The 26,825-nt window shown below is 39.9% G+C and overlaps 1 protein-coding gene across 3 annotated transcripts in view; it reads left to right on the top strand.

Annotated features, from left to right (window-relative positions):
- lmtk2 (lemur tyrosine kinase 2) overlaps nucleotides 1-26,825 on the top strand; it is a 129,725-nt gene that overhangs the window by 50,611 nt on the left and 52,289 nt on the right. Inside the window, exons 3-4 of one of the 3 annotated variants that reach the window (XM_072269130.1) lie at nucleotides 18,313-18,376; nucleotides 20,190-20,326. The exons of 1 other annotated variant lie outside the window; for it this stretch is intronic. In XM_072269130.1, the coding sequence (XP_072125231.1) occupies nucleotides 18,313-18,376; nucleotides 20,190-20,326 (201 nt within the window). The remainder of the gene's footprint in view (nucleotides 1-18,312; nucleotides 18,377-20,189; nucleotides 20,327-26,825) is intronic. One more of the 3 variants, XM_072269129.1, reaches the window with a different exon arrangement.

Genomic DNA, 26,825 nt, shown 5'->3' with positions numbered 1-26,825 from the left:
CAGCTTTTTGAGCACCTTTTGTAATTGTAACTGTACTCACTTCTCTTCCCTCACACCCTTCAACATCTGGCACACTGCTAGTGTCTTCTACAGTGAAGATTGATGCAATATACTCATGTAATTCATCTGTCATCTCCATACCCCCATTATTATTTCTCCAGCCTCATTTTCTACCAGTCCTATATTCACTCTTTTTTTTTAAACACACTTGAAAAAGCTATTTCTATCCACTTTATATTTCTTTCCCTCCTAATGATTCTTTTAGTTAATTTCTGTAGGATTTTAAAAACTTCCCATTCCTCTGTCTTCCCAGTAATTTTTGCTTTGTTATATGCCCTCTCTATTGCTTTTACATTAGCTTTGACTTTCCTTGTCAGCCACAGTTGGGCTATTTTGCCTTTGTTTTTGGAATACATCTATCCTGCACCTTCCTCATTTTCCCCAGAAACGTGAGCCATTGCCGCTCTGCTGTCATCTCTGCCAGCATCTCCTTCCAATTTACTTTGCCAACTCCTCTCATACCACTGTATTCCTTTGCTCCACTGAAATACTGCTATATCATTTAATTAGCTTTTGCATTTTCTATTTGCAATCAGCTGCCTCGTGCATAAAGCTTTATCTATATTTGTGATACTGAATGATTTCATTTTAATTGAACTTGGTTGTGATGGAGAGCACTTGGTAAATACACTCCTTTCACGCACACATTTACATTGCCTTGTCATTCTTTTGTCACTGCACTGGGTGTATGCACTCAATCTTCCTCAGTACATTCTCAAAATGAGTCCTTGTCACGTGATCGGCAACAATGAATATATCGAGTCAGGATTTAAAACAAACAAACATTTATTAAACCCTGATAAACAATGAAAAAAAAAACGAAAACCCTAACCGGAAGTAAACGGCTATGCGGCCATTCGGTAAACCGTTACTCAGTACTATTTCTTAAAGCGATAATGCGAAACCAGTTCTTAAAGCAATAAAATCAAACACAGTTCTTCGAATGGTAAATTTTAAAGTCCGAGAGATTTATATAGTCAATTAGGAGAGACTTTCATGAAGTAACGAATTCCTTGAAGACACGATGTCACTGCCATGTCCAGTCGGATCCTGCCTCGTCTACAGGATTCACGACGACGGAAATAAAACAGTTTTAAAGGCACTGACCTTCTTCCTCCGTAGAATAGATCTTGCACAGCCTTTCTGCCACTTTTAGCAGAGGCTATCTCATGCAGATCACTCTTTGTTGAACGAATTCAATAATGGTCGATCCTTTCCAAACCCGTCAAACGTCTCCTTCAGGATCCCGTCTTCACTGTCCAATGTTACTGAAAAGATACATTAACAAACCTGGCAGCAATTGGGCAAACTGCTGGCTCAGACTTCTGTACCTTACATTAGAACATAAAACTCCGTTTAAAATCAAAACTGCGTCATACTGCAAATACACAGCGGAGCGGAGTATCTCATTGACGTTCTAACTGGAAAACTAACTGCATCACCAGGGGTCTACCCCTTTTATACCTGTGGTGAACATGTCAGCACGTGACCTCACATTGGCAGGAAAATTACATCAGGTGACCTCCAAAAGACCATTACATCATTCTCACAAGAAAGTCACAAGATCTCCTTGAAGTATGTAACAGTCCTAAACTGAGCTGATGCGCTTGGGTTGGCTTTATTGCCTTCCTCACCATACGTGGAATATTCCATTTCTTTAGTAACGGGGATGTGTAAATGTGTATATGTCGTTTGTATACTGGACTTAAGGTAGATAACTTCGGTTTATTTTTTGTAATATGATTGTAACTGTATTGTGGAGTGCATCGTATTGTAATTCATTTAGAGTCCTAAGTTAACTTTGTGAGTAATTAAAGACAATTTGTCCTGGTGCCTGATAAATGGGGCTCATTTGTGAGAGAGAAAGAGAGATTTAAAAAATCGTGGTTTTCTGGTAGATATCTTTTTGTCAATGTTGGCAATTTTCTTTTCATTATCTTTGCTAATTTTTGTAAGTTTGATTTTTGACACACCGAATAAGCACCCTTGCACTGAAATGCTAAGCAACTCCAGCCATTTGTCCTTTGGTCATACCCATATATCTAACATTGGATATAGTGGCTTTTCTTGTCCCTGTGCAGAAATCTGTATCATGGAGAAAAGTTAGAATTGTTTTCTGATTAACTTTTAAATGAGTTGCATTAACCTTATCTGTAGATAGAATGCTTGTTTTGTTTTGTTAATAGTATTTGAGTGACCTATTTTGTAATGTTCCTGCTATAGTAACTTAGGCTTGACCTTGGGTGTTGGCTGTATAGAGTTTGCATGTTTCCATGTAACTGTGGACTTCCCTCGATGCTCTAATTTCCTCCCGAGTCCTAAAGACACACTGATAGGGTGCATTGCTGCTGAATTGATGGGAATCTGAGAGAGCAAGTTACCAATAAAGACGCAACTTTTGTGAATGTTTTGAGTGCCTCTGAGCTGAGTGGACTCCTATTATTGTAAGAAAACTATGAAAATTAAAAATGTATCTTGCTCTTTGATCATTAAAGTTGGGGTTCAGTTAGGACTGAAATTGGCATTAGGCCAGCAGTGGATTAGGCGGTTCCATTTTATGAGTTTTCTGATAACATGTACTGTATTTGAAAAATTAGTTGACTATGATTGAGATGTACAAGGGATATGTGGCCTGCTTACCATCTGAGCTCATGTAGAAAAAGGAATTTCATTGCACATTGGTCTATCTGCCAATAAACTAATCTAACCTAATCTGGAGCATTGGAACAACATTAAATCAAAATGTGTGCTTCAGTAAAGTAATGGGCAGTGCAACCTTTAAAACGTGGAATTCCTTAATCTTTAATCAATATTGTTGTGGGCTTGGATTAGACTTTAAATTGCTTCCTCAGATGTGAGGATTTTACTTTTAGAAAGTCTGTAGATTACAAATTAGAAAATAAAATACTCGTTTCACAGCATGTAATGTTTCTTTCTGATAATGATAGTTTTCTCTGTAGTTTTCAATTGAATTTAGGTTGGTTCCCCTAGTTGCACCAAATCCAATTTTCTCATGAAATGTAATGAAATGGATGCTAAATGTATTAGGTATACAGAGATAACCTCATGTTGGGATAATGACTGCGTGCCTTGTTTTGCTGGGATTGCCATGGCTATGTTTAAAACTGGGAATAAAAGTGTGTGTTTTTGATGTAGAAGAATTATAGTCCTAGTGTTGCATTAATTATTGCTTTGTTGCATGCATTGGAGATAAAAAGATGTATCTAGTTTATCATTGACATTTTGGAGTGTTAATGAACTGAAAAGATAAAGGGAAGATAAAAGTGGATAAAACTTTCCACCATCTAGATCTTATGGTAATTTATAGTATTTAGTATTGCCCTGTACGGCTGCCATGAAATAGCAAATTTCACGACATATGTCAGTGGTAATAAAACTGATTCTGAAAATGAAAATTGACACTTAAATTAGTTTTTTTTAATATGAAAGCAGATGCTTGTGAAGGCTAGCTTGAACCAGTTGATATCAAATACTTGAAGCTGATTAACAGTACATGTCACAATATCCTTCTCAAAAGCATCATTGATAATTGTCTTTCATTTCACTTTCCCTGATCACCAAAATTTAATTATGCCAGATGGAAATTTCCTAATGGTGAATAATTTTCAATACCAAAGGTGATTCAGTCACTCAATTCTTATATTTGTTGTTCATGTTAAATTTTGTGTATATACCAGCCAAGCATTAGAACTGAAAAATGTAAAAATAATATAGATATTGCATTCTGTGTTGAATGCTAAATTGCTGTGGGCAACTTTGTTAATTATATTGTTTCTGCTCAGCAGAATCAGTTTATTATCACTGAAAGCTGTCATAAAATATGTTTTGCATAGGTAACACAATGCAAGACACAAAAATTACTACATGTTAAATAGTGTAAAAGATTAATAATGAGGTAGTGTTCATAGAACATTACAACACAGTTCAGGCCCTAAGGCCCACAATGTTTTTAACCTGCTCTAAGATCAAATCCTTCTCTCTTATATAGCCTACCATTTTTCTATAATCCATGTGCCTATCTAAATGTTTCTTAAATGTCCCTAATAAATCTGCTTCTCCCACCACTCCTGACAGGATTTTCTCTGTGTAAAGGACTTGCCTCTGAGATCCTCATAGTACCTCATGTTATTCCCCTTTGTATTAGCCATTTTTGCTTTTGTTGAAAAGTCTCTTGCTGTCCAATCTCTGCCTGTTGTCGTCTTACACACCTCTATCAAGTTGCCTCTCGTCATCCTTTGCTCTACAGATAAAAGCCCTAGCTTGCTCAACTTATCTTCATCGGACACGCTCCCTAGTGCAGGAAGCATCCTGGTAAACCTCCTCTGTACTGCTCCAAAGCTTCCACATCCTATAATGAGGAGACCAGAGCTGATTAACCAGTATTTTATAGAGCTGCAACATTACCTTGCAGCCCTTGAGCACAAACTGCTGACTAATGGACGCCAACACACCGTACACCTTCTTAACAGCCCTATTAACTCGTGTGGCAACTTTGACCCTAAGATCCTCTGGGAAGTCTGCAAGTCTGGTATAACCAAAGTCCCGAGGGTGTGGTATTAGAGGTTACTATTAATCTTCAGACATTCTTTAATGTTTTTTCATTTTGTCCATTGTTCTCATCTGCTACTCATCTAGGTATGTGCAATTATTTCCTTTACATTTCATACTACTATTAGTGTAGGCAAGTTCTTACCCCAAAAATTTTCTTTCTTATTGGAATGTTTTTGTTCTGTATATTCTGAAAGGCCTCATTAAATACCACTCATAATCTCAGAATCAGGTTCCTTTACTTATCACATGTACATGGAAGCATACAGTAAAATGTGCCATTGGCACTCACAACCAACACAAGCTGAGGATGTGTAGGGAGCAGCCCATAAGTGTCACCACAGATTGCGATGCCAACATAGCATGCCCACAATGTTCAGCTAACACGAGAGGGCACAGCTTTAAGGTGTTTGGACAGAAGAGATGTCAGGGGTAAGTCTTTTTACACAAAGAGTGGTGAGTGCGTGGAATGGGCTGCTGGTGACGGTGGTGGAGGCGGATACCTCAGGGTCTTTTAAGAGACTCCTGGACAGGTACATGGAGCTTAGTAAAATAGAGGGCTATGGGTAAACCTAGGTCATTTCTAAAGTAAGTACATGTTCGGCACAGCATTGTGGGCCGAAGGGCCTGTATTGTGCTATAGATTTTCTATGTTTCTAATAAAATAAGCAATACCAAAAACAACAACAGCAAAACAAGCCCCTTTCCCACCTCCCCACCTGCTCACACATAGTCAGGCCTCCAACCCCAGGACATGGCATTTCTGGACCTCCAGTGAATTTGCAGACATCGGGACATCCCTGGAAGACACACAGGCCCTGGTCTTCAGCAATCAGGCCTTGACTTCCATATCTCCCACTTTGTCTTTGAAATCATGACTAACAGGGTGCCAATATAGCAGAACATAGGCAATTCTTCCAAAATTGACTCATTGTGGAATTGTTGGTAGGCCTGTGAGGCATATAGTGAACCAGAGAAAATCAGTGTTGAATGGTGCCTGTAGAAACAAGATCTGTGGTTTAGGGCTTTGAAGTGATAACCTGGCATGGCTATTGAGAATCTAATAATTATGTGGCTGGTATTCAGCTGGCACAGGTTGGTAGGAATGATGAATTACAGGCAGAGCAATAAAGTCCTGTGATAAATAGCTGAATGTTGTATTTAGAATGGTTGTTGCTCAGGAAAGGTGCCACGAATTGGACTGAAGAGTTGTCGTTTAAATCGGCCTTGTGATTTAGCCAGAGGGTCGTGAATCTGTGGAATTCATTGCCACAGACAGCTGTGGAAGGCAAATCATTGGGAATATTTAAAGTGGAGGTTAATTAGTAAAGGTGTCTAAAATTGCAGGGAGAAGGCAGAGTGGGGTTGAGACTGAAATCAGCTCGAAATGGCGGTGCAGACTTGATGGGCTGAGTGGCCTAATTCTGTACCTATGTCTTGAGGTCTTAAGATGTCTCTAGATTTAAATCCTGGCATGAAGTAGATCAAATTAATGCACTCTAATGGTTATCATATATTTAATTAATTATAGATACTGCAGGGTAACAGGCCGTTTGGGTCCAATGAGCCCACTCCACACTATTACACCCATGTGACCAATTAACTTACTAACCCTGTATATCTTTGGAATGTGGGGAAAAAATTGGAGCACCTGGAGAAAACCGATGAGGTCACAGGGAAAACTTACAAGCTTCCTATAGGTAGCAGTAAGAAATAACCTGGGTCACTGACATTGTAATAGTGCTACACTATCATGGTATGTAGAACTAAAGCATACAGGTAGGCCATTTGCCCTTTTTTAAATAACTAAGTCAGAGTTTGAGGAAACTAAACAGATTAGGTCTCAAACCATTTTCTCATGTGTTACTTCATGCCAAATATTTATCCAGTTTTGTGAACACATGCCATGGTCTCTGCTTTGGCCACTTCTAGTGGGAAAACAATCCATGCCCAGTAGCTCATTGTAAATAAGTTTCTCCTTTCTTCCTGTATTTAATTTATAAATCGATTACTTCTCCATATCAGAGAACTGAAACAAAGGAAAGTTTTTTTTTAAATGAGTGAATGCTTTTATTAATACAGGTCCACAATCCCTTATCTGAAATCCTTGGGGCCAGTTGCATTTCAGAATTCAGAATTTTTTCGGATTTCAGCTCCCCCCCCCCCCCCCCCCACCGATACCAAAAAAATCACGTATGCTCAAGTCCCTTATTTAACCTGTCTCAGTGCGGTGGACTTTAGGACCCTTCGGCGCACCAGACCTACGCATTTTCACAGTGAAATTAAACACAAAGTCAACAGTGAACACAAAATATCAGCGAACAGCAAATGCAAGTGTAACCAGTACGAGCGCTGAGCCACAACTGATGTCTGGCGGCCTCTGTTAGTGCTGCCACGTCACACCTGAGTGACGTCAGCTGTTGGCGAAAAAAAACTTCGGTTTTTGGAGCTTTTTAGATTTCAGAATTTCAGATAAAGGAATGTGCACCTGTATTGAAAAATCTTGATCTTTCATTAAGTGGAAGATTTCCCTGTTTTCAAGTCTCTCCCAAGAATTTTTACTCATGTGGACAAGTAGGATAGAAGATTCTTGAAATGTTCATTCAGACGCCAGATTATTGGATTAAAGGAATTCATTCCTTGTACTCATTCATTCCTTGGACTACATGATAATATTGCAATCAAATGCTCTTTAATAGGATCAGGGATCAATGTTATTCACCGTATGCATTTAGGTGAATTAGGAATTTGCTGTGGTCTGATGGTGCGACATGCAGCAAAAGGCAACGTTCAACAATTATAAGGAATTAAAAAATATATAAAAATAATACAATAAATACAAATTGGGAATAAAATATACATAAATACACATAGCATGTATTACAGCAAGCATTGGAAAAAGTGGTTTAAAATGTTTACAGTGAAGTGATTGAGCTAATAGATAGAGGTGGGGTATGGGGTCTAAACAAAATGATTGATCAGATTAACTGCGGGGAGAAGAAATTTTGTAGATGGTGTGAAGTTTGCTTCAATATGATATCTGTATATTCTCTATTAAGCATTCATTTGAAATATTTGGAACAACGAATGAGCTTATTGGTTAATTTTGAAAGTGCATGAAGTAAAAAGTTTGTCACACAACAAAATGTATTTGGTTTGTTAGGTATGTACTAATTTTTGAAGCTGATTGTTAATACTTTAATGAAAATCATTTTGTTTTGTTGGCTACCATATTTGAGGTTTATTTGGAGATATCTTGGAATGTTCTGGAGCAGTCCTTAGATTCTTTGCTTGGTTAATAGTTCAGTTTGTTTCTCTTGATTTCAGCCATTTATAATATGATAAATACTTACCGTCTCAACCTAGCCCTGAAACTTAGAATGACTGTACTTTGTCAAAAATAGTTGACTATAGACACTAAAACCTTTATATTTTGCTACTTGTTTGAGATTTTTATTTGCACAAATTAGCACATTCTGATCTTGTCAGTATTATAAATTTAGTCTTCCCAAATTGGGTTGTTGCAACATGGGTCAGTTGAATAAAGGTATCTAATATTTAACACATTCAAATCTGCTGATTCTTCCCAGTATAATAGTACAAGCAGTCCAACCGCTGTATATGTCCTTGATTAGTTCTGCTAGTAACCATCTGCAGCTTAACCCCCTTGTGATGGAACTCAGTGTCCTTGACACAAGTACTCACATCTGCAGTTGCATGAAGTAGGTTTCGATAATTTGTGGGATGTGGTTGATGAAACTGAGGGACCAGTTAACATGTGGGATGTATAAACCCTATAAATGGAGTAATGTGGAAATCTAGGGCTGGAGGTTACCATGTTGGAATGGGGTTGGATGGAATGATATTTGAAAACAAATTATTTTAAAATTGAAGTGGTCTTAACTAAATGTCATTTAGGTTGGAAAGCACTTGTCAAGAGATCGGAAATTGTTTGTCATAATGTTCATATTTTAGACTCTGCCACCACAGAGATCTTTAGTATAATCCTACTGCTGAGTTCTGCTTAGATGCTCATGTTCACAAGAGATTGTGCAGATGCTGGAAATACTGAGCAACACTGTAATAGAACGCAGGAGGATCTCACCAAGTCATGGAAAACTGACCAATGTGGGCAGGGGGATTCAGCGTAACTAAAAATCTGAACTCAGTAATCCCAATGCACACAATATTCCTGTTGGCATACTACAAAAAGTATCCTACAAAAAGTCTAAAGAAATTAAAATATTTAATGCAGCTGGTTGCTATCTGTAATGGGCTAAGAAGGTTGCAGAGGCAAATTCTATAGTAATGTAGCATTTAGAGTCATCGAATCCTAGAACACTACTGTATAGAAACGGGCCCATTGGCCCATCTACTCAGTGCCAAACTATTAATCTGCTGAGTTCCATCGACCTGTCTATGCTCCTGATTTTGTAAACCTTTATCAAACCTCCCTTCGTTCTTCTATGCTCCAGGGAATAAAGTCCTAATCTATTCAGCCTTTCCGGTCCTCAAGTTCCAGCAACCTCCTTGTAAATTTTCTCTCAATCTTATTTACATCTTTCCTGTAGGTAGGTAACCAAAATTGCACACAATATTCCAAATTAGACCTCACTATCATCTTGCACAACTTCAACATAACATCCCATCTCCTGTACTCGATACTTTTATTTATGAAGGCAAGTGCACCAAAAACTTTCTTTGCAACCCTATGTTCCTGTGATGCTACTTTCAAGGAATTGTGGATCTGTATTCCCATATCTCTGTTCTTCTGCATGCCTTAGTGTACTGCTACTGAAAGTTTGAGGAAAGCAAATTAATTAACTATCAAACGACTGACACCAAGATGTACAGTATGATTTTATTATTCTAAAAGTTATGAAACTTTACAATTATTTAAAGTGACACAGATATATGCATTAGCATAGCTTATGGGAGTGAAATGCTTCAAGGGGGCTCTCTCCATTGATGCTGAATTGCTTTTGTTTGCATAATCCAAAGTGAAATATGTTCTCTGGGGTGTTGACAAGATTTATAGCTGCCTTTTGGCGGTGTCTAGGTTTGCAAGGGCAAGAGCCACAGCTCTTCAGAAGCAGGGAAATGAAACACAGCTATCATTTTAATACAAATCAGAAGTTTCAAATGCAGATTTTTAGAGCAAGTGTATTGAGAAAAAGCAAAATATGAGCATGGAATACTGCACACTTTGATATTTTTGGTCTGAAGATGGTTAAGCAATTGATTCTGAGCTGTAAACGAGCACTTCTGTAAAAGGAACCTCCTGAGTCAGTGCATTTTGTTCAGCTGTGTAAGCCTTCCTATTTGGTGTGTACTGCAGTGCACCAGTTGCTGTTCTGCTGGATGACAGCGCCTCTTATTTTAGTGGTAAAATAAACAGATGAAGACTGCCATCTAGGGCAACTATAGTGTGTTACTAGTTGCTTATGTATGTTCAAAATATTTCTCTTTTATACAGTTTCAATTCGTTTTAACAATTAACAAAGGCTCTATGGTTCTGGATGGTATGGATCAATGTTACACTGATGTGTTTTGTAAAAGGCCATTCCGCTGAGCATGTTTCTCTTTAATGTGCAAGTGTGGGAGAACAACTAGCACGAAGCAAAGAGAAGAGCATTTACGCTGTTAGACCAGGCATTTTTCTTGAGGTATTAAGCTGAAGCCCATTTACCTGGTCAGATGAGGGATAAAAATGCTATGGATCCTTATTTATTGACAATGAAGAGTTCCCTTGCCGTCCTGATGAAGGGCCTCAGCCCAAAGTGTTGTCTCTTTTGTTTTTCTCCATAGGTGCTGCTTAACCTGCTGAATTCCTCCAGCATTTTATTACTCTGAATTTTCAGCATCTGCAGAATCTCTTGTATTCATGATTTCCTGGCTAATGTCTATTCTTTAACCAACCAAATCAAAGCAGGTTGTCAGCTCCGATGTATTTGTCAGACCCTCCTGCCTGTGAAATTGCAGCCAATTGGTACCCACATGATAGTAACTTCAATTGAAGTGTGAGTCTTCTACCATAAATTTAGTAATTTATAGGTAGCATGGAAAATTCATTGCATTTTCAATCATTTATTTCACTCTCCATATTGGAATTCCTTTAGCAGTTACTGGAAGTTAACGTTGACCATTTGATCATCTACAGTTGTACATTCCATAGTAAGCTGTCTTTTGGCACTTGACCATACCCTGATCAGATAACTTAGTTTCCAAATGGACTCAAATTATCAATGCCGTTAGTGGAAATGTGGTATCCACTTGTATTCTTAAATCATCGCAGCGTCAGAACGTCTCTGCAGAAGTTCCTGGGTCTTTGTCATAGACCCAACCTCCTTGGTTCCTCAATACCTTCAGAAGTAGAGGTGCTTCCTGAGAATGAAATTCCGTTTGCATCTTAAATGAAGCAGCCCTGCCCTTCGTGTGGCAAAATCTGGACAGCATTTGGCAAGTAATGTCTATTCCATAAAAGACCAGCTCAAGAGATAATCTATCCATTTACGCATAACGTTCATTGACATTGCCATCAATGACCTGGGGATTATAATTGACCAGAAACTTAATTGGACCAGCTGGATTAGCACTGTGCGTATAAGTCACTTCTTAGAAACCCCTGATCCTATTTATCATCTACAAGGCACAAGTAGGGTCTTTGCTGGAATATTTTTAATTTGCTTGCAGGAGTATAGCTCCTATAACATGAGGGTTGGCACAGTGGTTAGCGTGATCATATTATAGCACCAGTGACCCAGGTTCAATTCCTGCTGCTGTCTGTAAGCAGTTTATATATTCTTCTTGTTACTGTGTGGGTTTTCTGAGTGCTCCAGTTTCCTCCCACATTCCAAAGACATATGGGTTAATAGGTTAATTGATCACATGGGTGTAATTAGCACAGGCTCATTGCCTGGAAAGGCCTGTTACCATGCTGTATCTCTAAATAAAAAATAAAGCACTATGCTGATAGATATCACCCCAGACATTTGGAGATACTGATGCTTCAGGTTATCTAATCTGGAACAGAGAACAAACTATCCCTTTGCCTCCACAGATGCAAGATGCAATCTAGTTCATTGTTGACACGATATCAACAGCACTTCCCAAGCACAGTGTCAACCACCAAGCAGATCGAGAGCAGCAGGTTCTGCAGATTCCCCAAGTAACAAACCATCCTCATTTGGAAATGACTTGTTCCTCCATTAACATGGAGTCTAAATCTTGGAATTTCTAACTGATGAGCCATCACCATAAATCTGTGCTGAGCTTCTGGTAAAGATATACTGTTAGTATCTTTACCACAGTGTTTCCCAAGCTTTTTTATGTCATGAAGCCTTACCATTAACTGAAGGGGTCTGTGGACGCCAGGTTGAGAACTCTTGCTTTACCAGAAACTCTGCAGAGATTTATGTTGATGGTCCATCAGCATCTTGAGTGCAGTTAAAGATGACAGTACCTGCTGACCTTGCATGCAGCCTGGAAAGAATGAATGTCTTTCTTTTCATAGAGAGACTCTATCTCTATGTCTTTCTTTTCATAGAGAGACTCGCTGAACAGTGAAAATGGCCATAGTTGTCATTATTCTGGCTTTGATCATAATTGAGTAAAACCAACTGATCAGGTGTAATATTTTAGTTACACTTCATGACAGGTCAAATTTGAGTAGTGAATTGAGTTTTATCTTTGGCAATTTGTCTTTTTGAAATAAATGTACAATTGCCAATACTTAAATTGTTAAAGATTAGCTTTATACGTCACATGTACGTTGAAACGTCAAAACGTACAGTGAAATACTTCATTTACATCAAGGATGTGCGGGGGACAGGGGAGCCCACAAGTGTCGCCTTGCTTTCGTTGTCAACATAGCATGTTTACAACTTATTAATACTAACCCTAAAGCCTTTAGAATGTGGAAGGAAACCCACAAGCTCATTCGAAGAACCTACAAACTCCTTGCAGGCAATGATGGATATTAAACCCTGATATTACAACTGGCACTGTAAAGTGTTATGCTAACCATTGTGCTACACCCACCCTCATTATCAGTGGGGTAGTAGTCATCATCGTTATACCTATTGACCTTTTGAAAAGGATTTTTTTTTAAATACTGAGGTGCTGGTAGAGCTCAGCTGCTCAAGCAGCATCTGTGGCAGGAAATGAAGGTCATCTTTTTGGTTCAGACCTTCGTATGGACAAATGCCATCATATGCCTTACCTGCTGAGTTCCTCCAGCTTGTTTCTTTTTCTCCAGATTCTACAGCATCTTGTGCCACCATTTGAACAGGAATAGTTGTTATGGTGCTGGTTCACGTTTTTTTGAATTAGTCAAGATGAAGGGCTGGTGCTATCTTGCATTATGTCTGATTGTATTGTTCCTCCACCAATCCATAAAACGCTCAAAGACCACTAACCTAAGCTTGTACTTAAGCTATGAATTTGAGGAAAGTCTGACCTTATCTTTTGACATCATTCATTAATCAGCGTTTGGAACACGTCAGGGGAAACTGCACATTCCTGGAAAGAATAACTCTTAACCAGAAGATGGAATGCACACTTACTTTTGAAAGGCCAAATATATTATTGATTATACTATTGCTACTACTAGAAATGTTAACATCTCCTAATTGATTGGTCATTACCCTCATGTTAATGTATCATAGCACTGTACTGTAAAATTAAGCATATCAGAATCAAATTTGTTATCACTCACAGATGCCTTGAAACTTGTTTTGTGGCAACAGTACAGTGTAATACATTAAAAACTACTATAAATTACAATTTTTAAAAAAAAAATAGTGCAAGAGTGAAATAGTGAGGTATTGTTCATGCACCATTCAGAAATCTGATGGTGGAATGGAAGAAGCTGTATTCTGTTGCTGTTATGCCACAATTTTGGTCTTGATGTACCAAACCAATGATCTTTCAAAAACAACCTTGAGCTTTGTGAATTCTATTTGCATCTGCTGTCCTTCTAATGCTGACCTATCATGGCAAGCAATTGGATTACTACTTCAGCAAGAGTATTACATATCAGCTAATGAGCATTTGGAATGTTGTACCATGCATCTTACAGACACTTGGTTCTTTCGTCAGTTTTGTATGACACTTGCTCACACCTCAGCATGAATTTCGATCATGGGTTTTTGTGATATCAGTTGCATGTCTTTAATACCTTATGTGAAGCTATGTGCATGTAGTTTTATTTCTGCATTCACCTAATTCTGAGCACATCATCCATCTGTAGCATTGAACAAAAGCAGTCACCCGAAGTACATATATCAGAAACAATGTAGGGGAATGTCAGCACTCCTTGTGGCTGTGTAAGTGTCTGTCAAATACTGAAATTGATATGTGATTAAATAGCTTTGTAATAAACAGCCAGATTTAACTATAAAACTGACAAATAAAAATAAAATTTACAGGAATTGGGAGTGGTTTGAGTTTTTCTGGGCCGTGAGTCAATTTGGAATACATCGTACACTGTGAATTAGCGCATGGTTTACATACAGGTGCTGCTGAAGTTGTGTCAGCAAGAAACTACATTTCATTTTCTAATGCAATGACTTGTTTGCTGTTACAATACAGCCTCTTCAGATTTGAACCATTCTATTTCTCTGCTTCTTTCTGTTCCAGACCTTGGGATACAAAGTTATGTGACCATTGGTGTGACTGATCGTGGCAAAGTTTCACTTTTGTATGGAGCTGCTCAGATTCTATTGTGCTTTTCTGGACAGGAGCTCAACCACACAGTCATGTCATCAGTTAAAACACTCCATTCTTCAGCAATCCAGTATATTGCCATTATCTCTTTAGTTATCCTTAGTCATGGGTACTTCTAAGCAAACTCTTCTTTTGTCTGCCATTCTTTCTCCTTTCATAAAATAATCATGCAAACTATTTCAAATTAATTCCAGCCTTTAGATCTTTAAAGCCTTCCTTTAGCTCTACAGTCATGCACAAATCCTTATGGAGTTGAAACTATTGTAATTCTGATCTGCTGTGGACAAAGCACATACATTGCAGTTTATTTCCAGTGAAAGTCTTTGCTAACATCTTAAAACACTTATCCAAAAACTGAATGAGTTTTGGTAGCAGCATTTTGTAAGTTGTGCCATTTGTTAAAAAGGTAAATTAATGATTTTAATGGATAATATCTGTATACCAGGCACAGCTCGACTCTCAATGCATGAGGCACTCCCATCACCATGAAAAGCAAAAAAAAAGTTCAGCCCCTCATTGATTCTTGGTTTATTTTTAATGTTTATTAAGTTTGGTTGTTTAATCACATTTAATCACAGGTCATTGTTGATTGTTGATTTTTGATGGAGTCTTGAGATGCTATTGGAAGCATTGCTTCAAGAAAAAAAAATTCCTGAACGGAGCATTTGCTGAATGGTGGATTTTGAGTTGAGCACATTTAAAAAAAATGCTTTTGCATCTTATGGTAAACATAAATATTACCATAATATGTAGGAACGAAATGTGGCCATTTGGCCCACCAGGTGCTCCACCAGTCAATCAAGACTGTTTTCCACACAGTAGAACCTCTTTGGTCCACGATATTGTGTGGAAATTTTAACCTACTCCAAGATCAATCTAACCTTTCTTTCCCATGGAGCCCTCCAATTTTCTATCATCTATGTACCTACATCAGAGTCTCTCAAATGTCCCTAATGTATCTGCCTCTACTACCATCTCAGGCTGCACATTCTACCTACGCACCATTCTCTGTAAATATGTAAATATTTTAAAAAATTCCTTCTGACATCCCTCCTTGTACTTTCCTTCAGTCACCTTCATATTATGCTCTCTTGTATTAACCAGTTCTGGCCTGGGAAAATGTCTCTGGCTGTTCACTTGATCTGTGCCTCTTGTACATTGGTGCTGGCCGTGTAGACCCAGCCTTCAGGGTGCCAACTTCCCCTAGATTATAAGCTCTAAAGCTTTTAAAAATGTGAGTTTTGGGCATGTTGTATTGGCGTGGGAAGCATGGTGACACTTGCAGGCTGCCCCTGGCATAAACCTTAGACTATTGGTTGTTGACGCAAACAACACATATCACTAGATGTTTCAATGTGCAGTTGACAAATTCAGTTAATCTCTCTAGTCTGTGATCTGTATTGCTGATAATGTAAATATTTAACAAATTTGAACTTAATTTAAAACACTGTTGACTACACTATAATTAAGTTGGTGCCTAAACAGTTTCTGCCATGTTTTTGCTTCTGGATGTCATGAGTATTTCAGTCTCCGTAAAAGATGGAATCAACACCTTTCAGGGATTTAAGATGATTTATTGGTTGTCCCCAAAATTTATTTTGCTTTAAGTGTTATGTTCAGCCTAGAATTGGTAGTGATTTGAAAATTGCTTTTATGAAGTTCTGTACCATATTTGAAACAAAGCAAGCATGCATTTATATAGCACATTTTTAGAGCTTGAAGTCCCAAAACATTTTGCAAATAATGCATTTAGACATGTGAAGGTATTTCAAATAAGAGCAAGTTTTTGTATATGTGTTTTTGATGATGATTTCTGCCTGTAGTTGACAGAGAAGAGAAAAAAAATCTACATCGAAAAATGAAAAATCTTAACAATTTGTAAACTGAGCAATTATCGGCCTGTGAGTTTGACGTCAGTGGTGGGTAAATTGATGGAAAGTATTCTTAGAAATGGCATATATAATTATCTGGATAGACAGGGTCTGATTAGGAACAGTCAATATGGATTTGTGCATGGAAGGTCATGATTGACAAATCTTATTGAATTTTTTGATGAGGTTACTAGGAAAGTTGATGAGGGTAAAGCAGTGGATGTTGTCTATATGGACTTCAGTAAGGCCTTTGACAAGGTTCCACAGGGAAGGTTAGTTAGGAAGGTTCAATCGTTAGGCATTAATATCGAAGTAGTAAAATGGATTCAGCAGTGGCCGGATAGGAGACGCCAGAGAGTAGTGGTGGATAACTGTGTGTCAGATTGGAGAACGGTGTGTAGCGGTGTGCCCCAGGGATCTGTACTGGGTCCAGTGTTGTTTGTCATATATATTAATGATCTGGATGATGGGGGTGGTAAATTGGATTAGTAAGTATGCAGATGATACTAAGATAGGTGGCGTTGTGGATAATGAAGTAGGTTTTCAAAGTTTGCAGAGAGATTTAGGCCAGTTAGAAGAGTGGGCTGAAAGATGGCAGATGGAGTTTAATGCTGATAAATGTGAGGTGCTACATTTTGGTAGGGCTAATCAAAATAGGACATACATGGTAAATGGTAGGGCATTGAAGAATGCTGTAGAACAGAGGGATCTAGGAATAATGGTGCATAGTTCCCTGAAGGTGGAATCTCATGTGGATAGGGTGGTGAAGAAAGCTTTTGGTATGCTGGCCTTCATAAATCAGAGCATTGAGTATAGGAGTTGGGATGTAATGTTGAAATTGTACAAGGCATTGGTAAGGCCAAACTTGGAGTATTGTGTACAGTTCTGGTCACCGAATTATAGGAAAGATGTCAATAAAAATGAGAGAGTACAGAGGAGATTTACTAAAATGTTGCCTGGGTTTCATCTTCTAAGTTACAGAGAAAGATTGAACAAGTTAGGTCTTTATTCTTTGGAGCGTAGAGGAGGTTGAGAGGGGACTTGACAGAGGTGTTTAAAATTGAGGGGGGATTGATAGAGTTGACGTGGGTAGGCTTTTTCCATTGAGAGTGGGGGAGATTCAAATGGACATGAGTTGAGAGTTAAAGGGCAAAAGTTTAGGGGTAACATGAAGGGGAACTTCTTTACTCAGAGAGTGGTGGCTGTGTAGAATGAGCTTCCAGCAGAAGTGGTTGAGGCAGGTTCGATGTTGTCATTTAAAGTTGTGACGAGAATACACATAGATGAGATGTTAGCTGTCCTGTGTGATCAGCAGTTGGTCTGCCACCTGTCTTCAAGAGAGAGATAAGGAACACAATGAAACAGCATCTGGAGATGTGTAATGAAGGGACGGGGGGGGGGGGGGGGAGAGAGAGAGCTGTCTGGAGCGGCTCCCCCTTTGAACCCTGAACTGTTTGAAGTGATGGACAGGCGATACCCCAGCAGGGGGATGAAAAGGGACAGGTTCGCTAAGGCAGGACACACGACACCCGAGGTAACGAGACCCTGGAAGCGGTGCGCCTCTCACGAGTCGGTGGGAAGTACCGGACAACGCACAGGGTGGAAAGGTACGATCAGCGGGAACCCGGTGTGTGTCCGCCCTTGCTTGGGTGCCGGGTTCACTGCAGAAGATCGACCGCATCTGGAGGAGGGGTCACAGTCGGTGACCTCAGGTGACATCACCAAGGACCTGCCCAAAAGCTGCTTGTGAGCAATTATCGCCGGTCTGTGAGTGGAAGCCGTTTCTCAATGATCAGTCGTTCCCGTTCTCTCTCTCTCTCTCTCTCTCTCTCTCTCTCTCTCCCTCCCTCCCTCCCTCTCCCCACGTTGTCCATCACCATGGCAACGATTACTGCAAACTGAACTACTAAATTGGACTGAACTTTGTGTCACTTTGAAATTGGTCATTTATCCCTAGACAACGACAGAGCTTGATTGATGCTATTATCTTAATTCTGTGCCCATGTGTGTTTATCATTGCTGAACTGTTGCATTTATTATCCTTTCGATGACTGTATTGCTTGTTTCTTTAATAAAACTTTCTTAGTTCTAGTAATCCAGACTCCCAACTGAGTGATCCATTTCTGCTGGTTTGGCAACCCAGTTACGGGGTACGTAACAAAGTTAAATTGGATAGATGTATGGACAGGAAGGGAATGGAGGGTTATGGACCGAGTGCAGGTCGGCGGGACTAGGTGAGAGTAGGAGTTTGGCACGGACTAGAAGGGCCAACATGGCCTGTTTCCGTGCTGTAATTGTTATATGGTTATAAGAGTGTGTGCTTTTCAGTGCTGACATGGTTGCTGTGCAACGGTGATTTAATTACCATTTGTCAGCACAGGTTAAGTACAGTCCATGCTAATGGAATCATCAAACTTAACTCAGCTGTTAAGTAGAAGCCATCTAGTATGAACTTTGTACATGAAAAATTGTGAAGTTCAGTAATGTAATCCACAAATTTTAGAATATTAAAAAAGTCCAACTTTTTCATAAGAATTGTGTGTGCTGAAAATCTGTTGCTGATTTTAGTTTCGTTATCTGCTAGTGTAATAAGCAATTGTTGCAGTTGTAAAAGAAGAAATTTGAATTTTTATTAGAAAAAGGAATCTTCATTATCTCATTTAAGGTTAAACTTAATGACACTGAGCCGACAAAGAAAATATGTTAAAATAGGTGAACTTCCACCTTCTAAGAACTCAAGTCCACCTAAACCCTGTTGCATTTATCTGATTTTCCACGAAAAGCTGTTTGTTCATCATCCCTCTGCTTGCTAACTACTGAACCTGCCCAGGTGACAAAGGCCTAACTTGTGCACAGCCTTTATGTGCGAATGGGCATTTGTGGGACATGTGGGGTAGATTTCCAGACTGATGTAGGGCTGCACTTATCCTCTACCATGAGGGATCTCTATTTGCAGCAATATCATTGCATCTGTAGAGAAATTTTAATGGTTGAGTTAAACACACTGGTTTAGCTATTTGTTGCTCCTGGCAAGCTATGTTTTCATGTAATATTTTACTTGGCAATCACATTTTTGATTTGTGCTGTTTTTGACTTATGAACATTTGTCAGAGACAGAACCCTGTTGTAGCCTGGGAAAGGCCTGGTTAAGGAACACTCATTCTTCTTTTATTATTATTTTCTGATCTTGTTTTAAATCATGCAGTGAATGACTTTTTTTGAACCTACAAGCCTTTGAAATAATCCTCTTCCAATTCTGGCCTGTTCTACATCTCCCATTTTAATTTGCACAAACATCGGTTGACGCTATGGCCCCGGTTGACGAGACCCTATAAATTCCTGTTTCTGTATCCCTCCCCACACCCCTCCCTGCCCGAACCCCCCCCCAACCCCCAGCCCAACAGCTGCAGAACTTACGTTTATACCTTTCCCTTTACCTTGCCCAATATATAATGGAAAACTTGTGTAAGGAAAGCAATTTGCAGATACTACATTTAGGTGCTGCTTTTTCTTGAGGTTTACTGTATATATTGGGCACCGGTTAGAGAGAGGCCCCACATGAATATTGCATCCCAGCTGTCTACGTGATATGCAAGCCAGGGCAGTACATTATGGAGAACAAACTGTTGCTGTGTTGCAGACTTGCCCTGTCTGATGAATTCAAAGGAATGACAGAGACCGATACAGTTTAGCGCCAGCAGGATGGCAGGAGTTCCCATTCAACCTAGGACTGCCCTAGTGACCCTAGCTCTGGATTTTTGTTCAGTGTTTACTCCTGACACCTTCCCCACGAGTGGGTATAGTTGCAAGGCAGTGGAGATTTGAGATCAAAGTTTTCTTTCTCTTAGATGAGATGCCAATGACAGCTAACGAGCCCCATCCGCTCAAAGTGCAGGTTAAATAACTTTGTTAACAGTAGGCAGCACAGATATGACTGATGATGCACCTTCTTTGCCTTTACAGGGTGACATAAAGGGCTACCTGCATAGTCAGCAAAATGAGCAAAGTCCCTGTGGTTCAGAGTTGCTGCAGCTGCAAAGGATGGCCTGTGAGATTGCTGCTGGTCTTGCTCATCTGCACAAGCATGGTTTTGTGCACAGGTAATTATTTTTCATCTATGTAAAGCTCCATAGCATGTAGCATTCCTTCCAAGTTGTCTGTATATTGATGACAATGTAAGAAAGGGCTTTTTTGGGCTGGCAGAGGCATGTTGGCCCAATGGAAAGAATCCAGTGCCATTGGATTTCAATCAAAATGGTTGTTTAAAACTCACTGTGTTGTTAATATAGAACATTATGCACAGTACCGGCTCTTTGGCCTGTGATGATGATGTGCTAACTTTTTAATCTACTCTTAAGATCAATTTAACCCATCTCTCCTATATACAGTATGCCTCCATTTTTCTATTATCCATGTGCTTATCCAAGAGTAGTTTCTTAAGTGCCCCTAATATATCTGCCTCTACCACCACCCCTGGAAGGACATTCCATGCACCCATTATTTTCTTTGTAAAAAACTTGCCTCTGACATCACCCCTATACTCCCTAAACCCCCTCGTTATCCCCCCTCATAGTAGCCATTTCCCAATCTGGTTGAAGAGTCTTTGGCTGTCCACTCTATCAATCTATCAAGTCACCTCTCGTCCTCCTTTTTTGAGCCCGAGTTTGCTCAACCTCTCTTCATAAGACATGCTCTCTAATCCAAGCAGCATCCTGGTAAATCTCCACTGCACCCTCCCTAAAGCTTCCACATCCTTCCTATAATGAGGCGACCGGAACTTGCAATTCCCAAGTCTGCAGATGGTATGAAGATGGGTGATTTTGTGGATAGTGTTGTAAACAGGCAAAGAATGCAACGGAATATTGATCAGTTGCAGATACAGGCAGAGAAATGGCAGATGGAGTTTAGCCCGGCCAAATGTGAAGTGTTGTACCTTGGTAGGTCAAATGCAGAGAGACAGTACACTGTTTTAGCAAGATCCTTTACAATGTTGATGAGCAGAAGGATCTTGATGTCCAAGTTCATAGCTCCCTGAAAGTGGCTACCTAGGTTGATAATATGGTTAAGAAGGCATATGTCCTGCTTTCTTTATTATTCGAGTCATTGAGTTCAATAGTTAGAAAGTTATGTTGCAGCTTTATAAAGTTCTAGTTAGGCCGTATCCGGAATGTCGCATACAGTTTTGGTTGGCTCATTAAAGGAAGAATGTTGATGCTTTGAAGAGGTTTATAAGATTATTGAGAGGTATATATAGAGTAGACAGATGATATCTTTTTCCGAGGGTTGAAGTATCTAATACTAGAGGGTATTAGATTTTAGAGTAAGAGGAGGTATTTTACACAGAGTGGTGCGTGCCTGGAATGCACTGCCTGGGGTGGTGAGAGGCAGAAACATTAGAGACTTTTAAAAGATAGGCACGTGAATGAGGAAAATGGAAGGATATAGGCATTGTGTAGGCAGAAGAGATTAGTTAGGCATTTGATTACTAATTTAATAGGCTTGGCACCACTTTGTGAGTCAAAGGGCCTGTTCCTCTGCTGTACTGTTCTATGCTCTATGTTAACTGAATACAATTCTCCAAGCAACACACATAAAAGTTGCTGGTGAACGCAACAGGCCAGGCAGCATCTCTAGGAAGAGGTGCAGTCGACGTTTCAGGCCGAGACCCTTCGTCAGGACTAACTCTTCCTTCAGTTAGTCCTGACGAAGGGTCTCGGCCTGAAACGTCGACTGCACCTCTTCTTAGAGATGCTGCCTGGCCTGCTGCGTTCACCAGCAACTTTTATGTGTGTTGCTTGAATTTCCAGCATCTGCAGAATTCCTGTTGTTTGCGTTTACAATTCTCCAAGTGTGCTTTAACCAGGGTTTTATAGAGCTGCAACATTACCTCGTGGCTCTTGTTGTTGAGCATGTGTACATGCTAACTCTTAGCAACACACACAAAATGCTGGAGGAGCTCAGCAGGACAGGCAGCATCTATGGAAAAGAGTACAGTTGGCATCTCGGGCTGAGGCCCTTCAGGCCGAGGGGTCTCAGCCCAAAATGTTGACTGTACTCTTTTCCATAGATGCAGCCTGGCCTGCTGAGTTCCTCCAGCATTCTGTGTTGTTTGGATTTCTAGCATCTGCAGATTTTCTCTTCTTTGTGATTGGATCTTAACTGTTAGATTGCATTTCCTGCAGTTTGGTCTGTGAAAAATATTTTCTAATTTGGAAACCTCTGTCTTTATTGAAGAAGTATCTAGTTTCCAGTCAACACACAAATATGTGTATTGAATCGTGATGGTTAAATATTCAACTTTCCTTGAGTAATCATGTCACCCTAAGGGTTACTTGGTGTCATTGGTAGCAAACAAGAGCAAGAAATGCAAAATTGTTTTTGTGTTTTAAACCTTCAGTAAAACCTCCTCTGCCAAAACTACAACTTGGTCCTAATAGATCAGCCATGTTGGAAGGGTGGAGCAGACTTGATGGGTCAAATGGCCTAATTCTGCTCCTATTTCATGTCTTATAAAATATTGGCTCTTCAGCTGACCTCATATATTCAATATGATTGGAATAAGACACAGCCTATTAAATTACTGAAGTCCTAGAAATATTTTGCTTCCATTGCTGCTGCTGCCGGGATATGATGAGCACACAGTTCAATGCAGTGGGTCAGTTTACACTCAGTGTATTGGTGCCCTAGAGCAAAAGTTCTATAGTTTGCATAGATCTCTCAAAGCTACACAGAACTCCTCCCACCAGCTGATACTGTTCTATGTATTTATGTAAAGTCAGTGATGGCACTGTTGCAGCGTTTTTCTAACCAGTTGCAAATACTTTTGCAAAATTTATTTCACATTTTCGAAGGCATTTGTTAGTCTTTACAAGTGCTTAAAGAGTTTGACTTTCAGAGAATAATTTATGTCAGAAATTAAATTTACCTGTGGAAAGTATAAGGTACATTCAAAAGTGAAAACAATACTTGCATTAGACACCTCTGCTTCTATAAACGGCTCAAATATGCACGTGTGCTAAATTGTACTGCAATTCCCTTCCCACTGAATGACAGGCAGTTTCTCCCACCCAGCTCACTCCATATCCACCACCTGAATAGTTTTGATTACTTGGTCATCTGCTCCTGAAATCTGCAGTGGAAAGTCACTAGTATTCCTGGATGTTAGGCATTACTGGGCTGCCACAGAGACTGTTCATTTCTGGTAACAATATCCTGCTGCTGTCTGAGTGTGTGGAAAAGCTCCAGCATCAGTGATTTTGTTGCTGGTGGTGAATTAAAAACAGCGGCTCCCCTGTGCACTGAACAATTGCTGTTGAGATTGCTTAGATTGCTGACTGATTGTAAGGTTCCCTTCTACACTCTCCCCCCCCCCCCCCCATTCACTGGTTAATTTTCAAGCACGAGATTCTGCAGAGTAGTACAGATGCGCAGACTTGCACACACGCGCAGATACATAATGCTGGAGGAACTCAGGCAGCATCCATGGAAAGGAATAAAGAGTCGATGTTGCAGGCCGAGGCCTTTCATCAGGGCTGTACACAGTTCCTCTTTACCTAAAGGTTGATAAGATATTAGCTTTGTTTGTCACATGTACATTGAAACATACTCATTGTTTATATCTACAACCAACACAGTCCGAGGATGTGCTGGGAGCAGCCCACAGGTGCCCACAACTTACTAACCCTAACTCATGTACCGTTGGAATGTGGGAAGAAACAGGGACAACATATAAATTCCTTAAAGACAGTGGTGGAATTGAACAGTGCCTCCATAGATCATGAGAAGAGAGAGAATAGAAAAGTATACCTTGTACCCATGTGGCCAATTAACCTACTAACCCTTACATCTTTGGGATGTGGCAAAAATACAGAGCACCTGGAGGAAACACACGTGGCCACAGGGAAAGTATACAAACTCCTTACAGAAACCAGTGGCACTTGGTCTCGGCCTGAAACGTTGACTCTTTATTCCTTTCCATGGTTCATATTTAGATTTTCTTTAAAATTCTTCATGAAAATAATGTTGCTTTTTCATTAATATATGGCATATGGGATTATGCTATTTTATCTGTAATTCTGGATCTAAAGGTCTATTTCAAATTTTGTGTATATTGCCAGTTAGTACATTTACAGGTCATTTATACACTTATAGGTAATAACTGTTACATTTTGCGGGTGGCACCGTAGCATAGCAGTTAGCGTAATGCTGTACAATGACAGCTGTATGATCAGGTTTCAATTCCCACTGCTGTCTGTAAGGAGTTTGTATTTCTCCCAGAGATTCCGGTTTCTGCTCAAATTCCAAAGAGACATGGGCTAGGGTGAGTAAGTTGTGGGCATGCTATGTTGGCACTGGAAGCATGACAACACTTGTGGGCTGCCCGCAGCACATCTCAGACTGTTCGTCATTGACTTAAACAGCATGTTTCATTATGTTTTGATGCTTCGATGTACACGTGACCCAATAAAACTAATCTTTATGTTTAGGTAAAAGGAATTTTATATGATAGAAGCTGCTTTTAAACATCTTTACAGGACTGTACATATGCATGATAATGTACTTCACATGTTGTAGAAAATTAGGGCAATACATTTAAAGGTTGCAGTTAGAACTAAATACAAGTCTGTCATGCAAGTGATTACAGTGTGTGGAGCTGACAATAAGTTGAACTAATTCCCCTGTCATCATTAGGGAGCAAGTTGACAGCCAGGCAGTTAGGATTGAAGTCTCAGCTTTACTGCCTGTTATCTTAAATAGTTTTAGTTTGAATTCCATTCCTAATGGATACAATAAAACAACACAGTATTTCTTAACTAGTTAGCTGCATATTAGGTCATGATCAAATTATATTTTTGAATTTTATAGATTTTTTGCTGGAATATTAAAATTGAGGGCAATCATACCTTATGAGATCAGGTACTTGTTTGGTGGCTAAAAACCATGGTAGTGTAGCTTGGGACGTTAGTGTTTGGAGTTCAATTCTGGAATCCTCTGTAAGAAAGTTTGTACATTCTTTCTGTGAGCTGTTTCCTTTGGGTGCTGGAGTTTCCTCCCATAGTCCAAGACATACTGGTTAACTGGTCATTGTAAATTGGCCTGTAATTAAAGCTAGGATTAAATAGGTGGGTTGCTGGGCAGCACAGCTCATTGGGTGAGAAGGGCCTGTTCCACGCTGTATCTCTCAATAAAAAAATAAAAAATACGCTAGACAACAACAGCACCCCCCTTATCGGCGGGTTTTATAGTAAGGCTAGGATTAGTGGAGAGCAGAGCATTGACCACTTTTTGCCAATGTGTAATATTAAAGCCCTTAATATCCAGCACTGCTCTTAAAACATCAATTAATAACATTCGTTTTTTTTAAAGAAAATGTGTTAACTAGTCATTACATCAGCAAGGATGGGGGAAAGGGGGCAAGCATTATAGTTATTGGGAAATTAGCTGAATGTTCACATTCTTCTGTATGTGTACCACTTTGAAATGCAGTACAGGTGTCCCCTGCTTTTTGAACGTTCGCTTTATGAAACCTCACTGTTACGAAAGACCTGCATTAGTACCGTTTTCGTTTTCAGAAGATGTTTTCACTGTTATGAAAAAGAAAGCAGCGCGAGATAAAAAGCCGCACGCGCCCCAAGCAGCCGCTCTCCCCCAGATTCGGAACGGTATTCTCACTGGCATTGCTTAAACACATTCCTGTGAGCAGCCGTTTGCAAGATGAGTTCTAAGGTGTCGGAAAAGCCTGAAAGAGCTCGTAAGGGTGTTACACTTAGTGTAAAACTAGACATAATTAAGCGTTTCGATCATGGTGAATGAAGTAAGGACTAAGTGAGTTTGGCTCGTGGAAGCTGACGAAGATGATGTTGAAGAGGTTTTGGCATCGCATGACCAAGAACTGATAGATGAAGAGCTGATGCAATTGGAAGAGGAAAGGATAACAATCGAAACCAAATGCAGTAACGAACTGAACGTGAAGCAACTGCGTGAGATTTTCGCTGCAATGATAAAGTACAACTTTAATCTTGAAAGGGTACGTCGGTTTAGGGCATATTTGCAAAATGGTTTGAGTCCTTACAAAGAACTGTATGATAGAAAAATGCGCGAGGCTCAGCAGTCAAGCAAGCCTTCCACATCAGCCACAGCAGACGATGAACCTCGACCTTCAACATTGAGGCAGGCAGACATAGGAGAAGATGAGCTGCCTGCTCTAATGGAAACAGACGACGAGATGACACCCCAGTGTCCCACCACCCCAACACCCAGGCCGCAGACAGATACTGATTCGCGGAGAATGCAGCGGTAGCCGGGAGACACAGAGCACATCGTTAAGAAAAAAGCCGAAATAAACATGCTAATTAATTAGGTGCTGCCCGACACATAATTGTCAGCCCAGATCAGAGGCGATGCAATCGGCACTGATCTGGGCCGACAATTACGTGTTGGGCGGCACCTAATTAATTAGCATGTTTATTTCGGCTTTTTTTTCTTAAAGATGTGCTGTGTGCCTCCCGGCTACCGCTGGACCCCTGCATACTTTGCGGCAATGTATCGGTCGGCGGCCTGGAGGTTGGGGGCCACTGCACCACCCCAACCTGCGACATC

This window comes from Mobula birostris, chromosome 9, assembly GCF_030028105.1.
Source record: "Mobula birostris isolate sMobBir1 chromosome 9, sMobBir1.hap1, whole genome shotgun sequence".
Classification (NCBI taxonomy): Eukaryota; Metazoa; Chordata; class Chondrichthyes; order Myliobatiformes; family Myliobatidae; genus Mobula; species Mobula birostris.
The sequence above is the reverse complement of the archived record's forward strand: the minus strand, read 5'-3'. Positions and strand labels throughout refer to the sequence as shown.